Source organism: Papio anubis, unplaced genomic scaffold, assembly GCF_008728515.1.
Source record: "Papio anubis isolate 15944 unplaced genomic scaffold, Panubis1.0 scaffold2617, whole genome shotgun sequence".
In the NCBI taxonomy this organism is placed as follows: Eukaryota; Metazoa; Chordata; class Mammalia; order Primates; family Cercopithecidae; genus Papio; species Papio anubis.
The window spans coordinates 1-2,347 of NW_022162695.1; the positions used below are offsets into that span (position 1 = coordinate 1).

Sequence of the window (2,347 nt, forward strand, 5' to 3'; positions counted from 1 at the left end):
TGAGGCCAGAATCTCCAGGGGGTCACTGCGGTGGGACCACACCTGGGGGGTGTTGCTGTAGTATCCATAGCATCTGAACGTCCACCTGTGGCTGGGGGTCACGGGGCCCACAGGGAACAGGGCCTGGAACTGCCCACTGTGGAGCTGCTGTGAGTCCAGGGTCCGGGAGAGCCTGTGTTCTCCTTCCTCAATCAGAACAAAATGGTGATATCCCCGCTGTGAGCCACATTGGAGGGTCACGTTCCCTCCTGAGGCCACCACAGGGCTGGGCAGGACTGAGAGGGTGGGTTTGTTGTAGAATCCTAGGAGAGAAGGAGGCACCGTGTAAATGGGCTCCCACCTCCCACATCATCCCCAGGGCTGGGCTGTGAGAGGGAGACGCCCCTGAGAGCCGACCCCCTTCCTGAGGACAGAGCCTGGGGCTGGGACCCCTGAATGTCCTCTCACCTGTCACCACCAGCTCCAGGGGGTCACTGCGCTCTGACCAGCCTTCAGGGCTGAGATAGTAACAGCGAAATCTCCCTGCATGGTGCTCTGTCATGTATGGGATGGAGAATCTGGCCTTGTTCTTGGGCTCCAGTGGGTTCTGTGTGCGCCAGGGCTCTGGGCTTCCCTCTTTATCCAGACGGTACTCCTGGGCCTCCGAGTTCCCCTGACACCAGATGGTCATGGGGCTCCCCCGGATGATCACAGAGCCTGGCTCAGCCCAGAGGGCGGGTTTGGGGAGGGGCCCTAGAAGGAAATCAGAGGCTGGATCCCAAGATGTCTCCACACTCAGATTCCAGCTCCCAGCCCCAGGACCCCCCATCATCGCCATCAGTCACCCAGAACTGCGGTCTCCTCCCCCAGCTGCCCATGTGTGGCCCCTGTCCTTAGGAGGAGGGACCTGGGACAGCTGGGGACAGACTCACCTGCCTGCACGTGGGTCCTGGTGTCCAGACTCAGCCCTGGAAGAGAGTTCCCTGTGAGATTTCCCCTGGAAGCCTGAGCAGACCCTCCCTGCCATGGTGCCTCCTGAGCTTTTGAGGTTTCCTGATGGACCAGGGCTTGTGTGTGGGGTGGGGTCCCTTCAAGACTCGGATCTCCCCTTCCCCATCTGGAAATCTCACCGAGGCAGAGCAGGGCTGTGAGGGTGGGGGTCATGGCGTCTGCTCCCAGCGACCCCGGGCTCTGCAGATGGATGAACCCTCGGTGCTGGCAGGACAGAGACACACACAGGGTGTGGCCGCTCGGAGGCTGGGTCCTTCTTGTTATGGGGTTGTCTCATCCTCAGCCCACAGGAAGGGGAACTGCCCTCCCCCGGAGCCTGACTCTCATTTCCCCAGGGCTGAGGTGGGGGCGGGCACCAGGCTCTCTGCAGACATTTCAGACAGAAATGGGGTCTCCCTGTCCCTGGGTCACTGTCTGCCTGATTTATCTTTATCTCACTGAGGGCCGGGACACAGCAGCAAATAGACCCGGTGACTTCCTCAGTCAGCCCCTTTCAGGCGAGGGAGACCGTGGGCTCCTCTTCCCTCTCAGAGCCTCCCCATGGGTCTCCCTCCCTCCTCCAGCCCGTCCATCGGCTCAGCGTCGTGGGGTCCTTATCATGGGAGTCGTCTCTCCAGCCCTGGAGATGCTTCAGAGAAGATGCAGGTCCATGCTGCAGGCAGACCCAGATCAGCAGAGACGCACCTGACACCGGGCTGTGCAGCCCAGGCTGAGCTGCGTGTGGCAGTGAGCACACAGGAGAAATGCAGGGTCTACCGTGGTGGCTCACGCCTGGAATCCCAGCACTTCAGGAGGCTGAGGCGGGTGATGGCTTGAGGCCAGGAGCTTCAGACAGTCCTGGGCAACATACTGCAACCCTGTCTCTACAGAAAAGAAAAAAGTGAGTTGGGCATGGAGGCTCATGCCTGTGGTCCCTGCTACTCAGGAGGCTGAGGTGGGAGGATCACTCGGGCCCGGGAGGCGGAGGCTGCAGGGAGCTGTGTCACCCCTCGGCATTCCAGCCTGGGCGACACAGCAAGATCCTGTCTGAAAAGGAGAAATAGCGGGGATAAAGATAAATTATATATATATATGTTTCATTGTAATCTGTAATCTGATTCTGGGGTTGGGGAGCTGATTATTAATTATTATTTATAATAATAATTATTTACTATTATTTATAATAATAATTATTAATTCCTGATTATCATCCAGGGTTTATGTGACTTTGGACATTAATGTCACCTCTGAGCCTGTTGTCATGAACCCCACTCATCACAGTGGCTGTGGGGTCAGTGGTGCCCAGGACACGGGAGGCTCAGCCGTGGTGGATTTCCAGACCAGTTCAGACCGGAGGGTGGGACGGGAGAGGATCCCG

At 58.2% G+C, this 2,347-nt stretch overlaps 1 protein-coding gene across 1 annotated transcript; it reads right to left on the bottom strand.

Moving 5' to 3' along the window:
* Positions 1 to 6: 6 nt before the first annotated feature.
* LOC116272924 (leukocyte immunoglobulin-like receptor subfamily A member 6) lies at positions 7 to 1,329 on the bottom strand (the record flags this gene model as incomplete). The annotated part of the gene is made up of 4 exons (XM_031661831.1): positions 1,110 to 1,329; positions 912 to 947; positions 448 to 732; positions 7 to 302 (listed from the first exon to the last, which is right to left on the bottom strand). Coding segments are annotated over exons 1-4 (651 nt in total), but the record flags the coding sequence as incomplete, so codon positions are not given.
* Between the last annotated feature and the right edge of the window lie 1,018 nt (positions 1,330 to 2,347).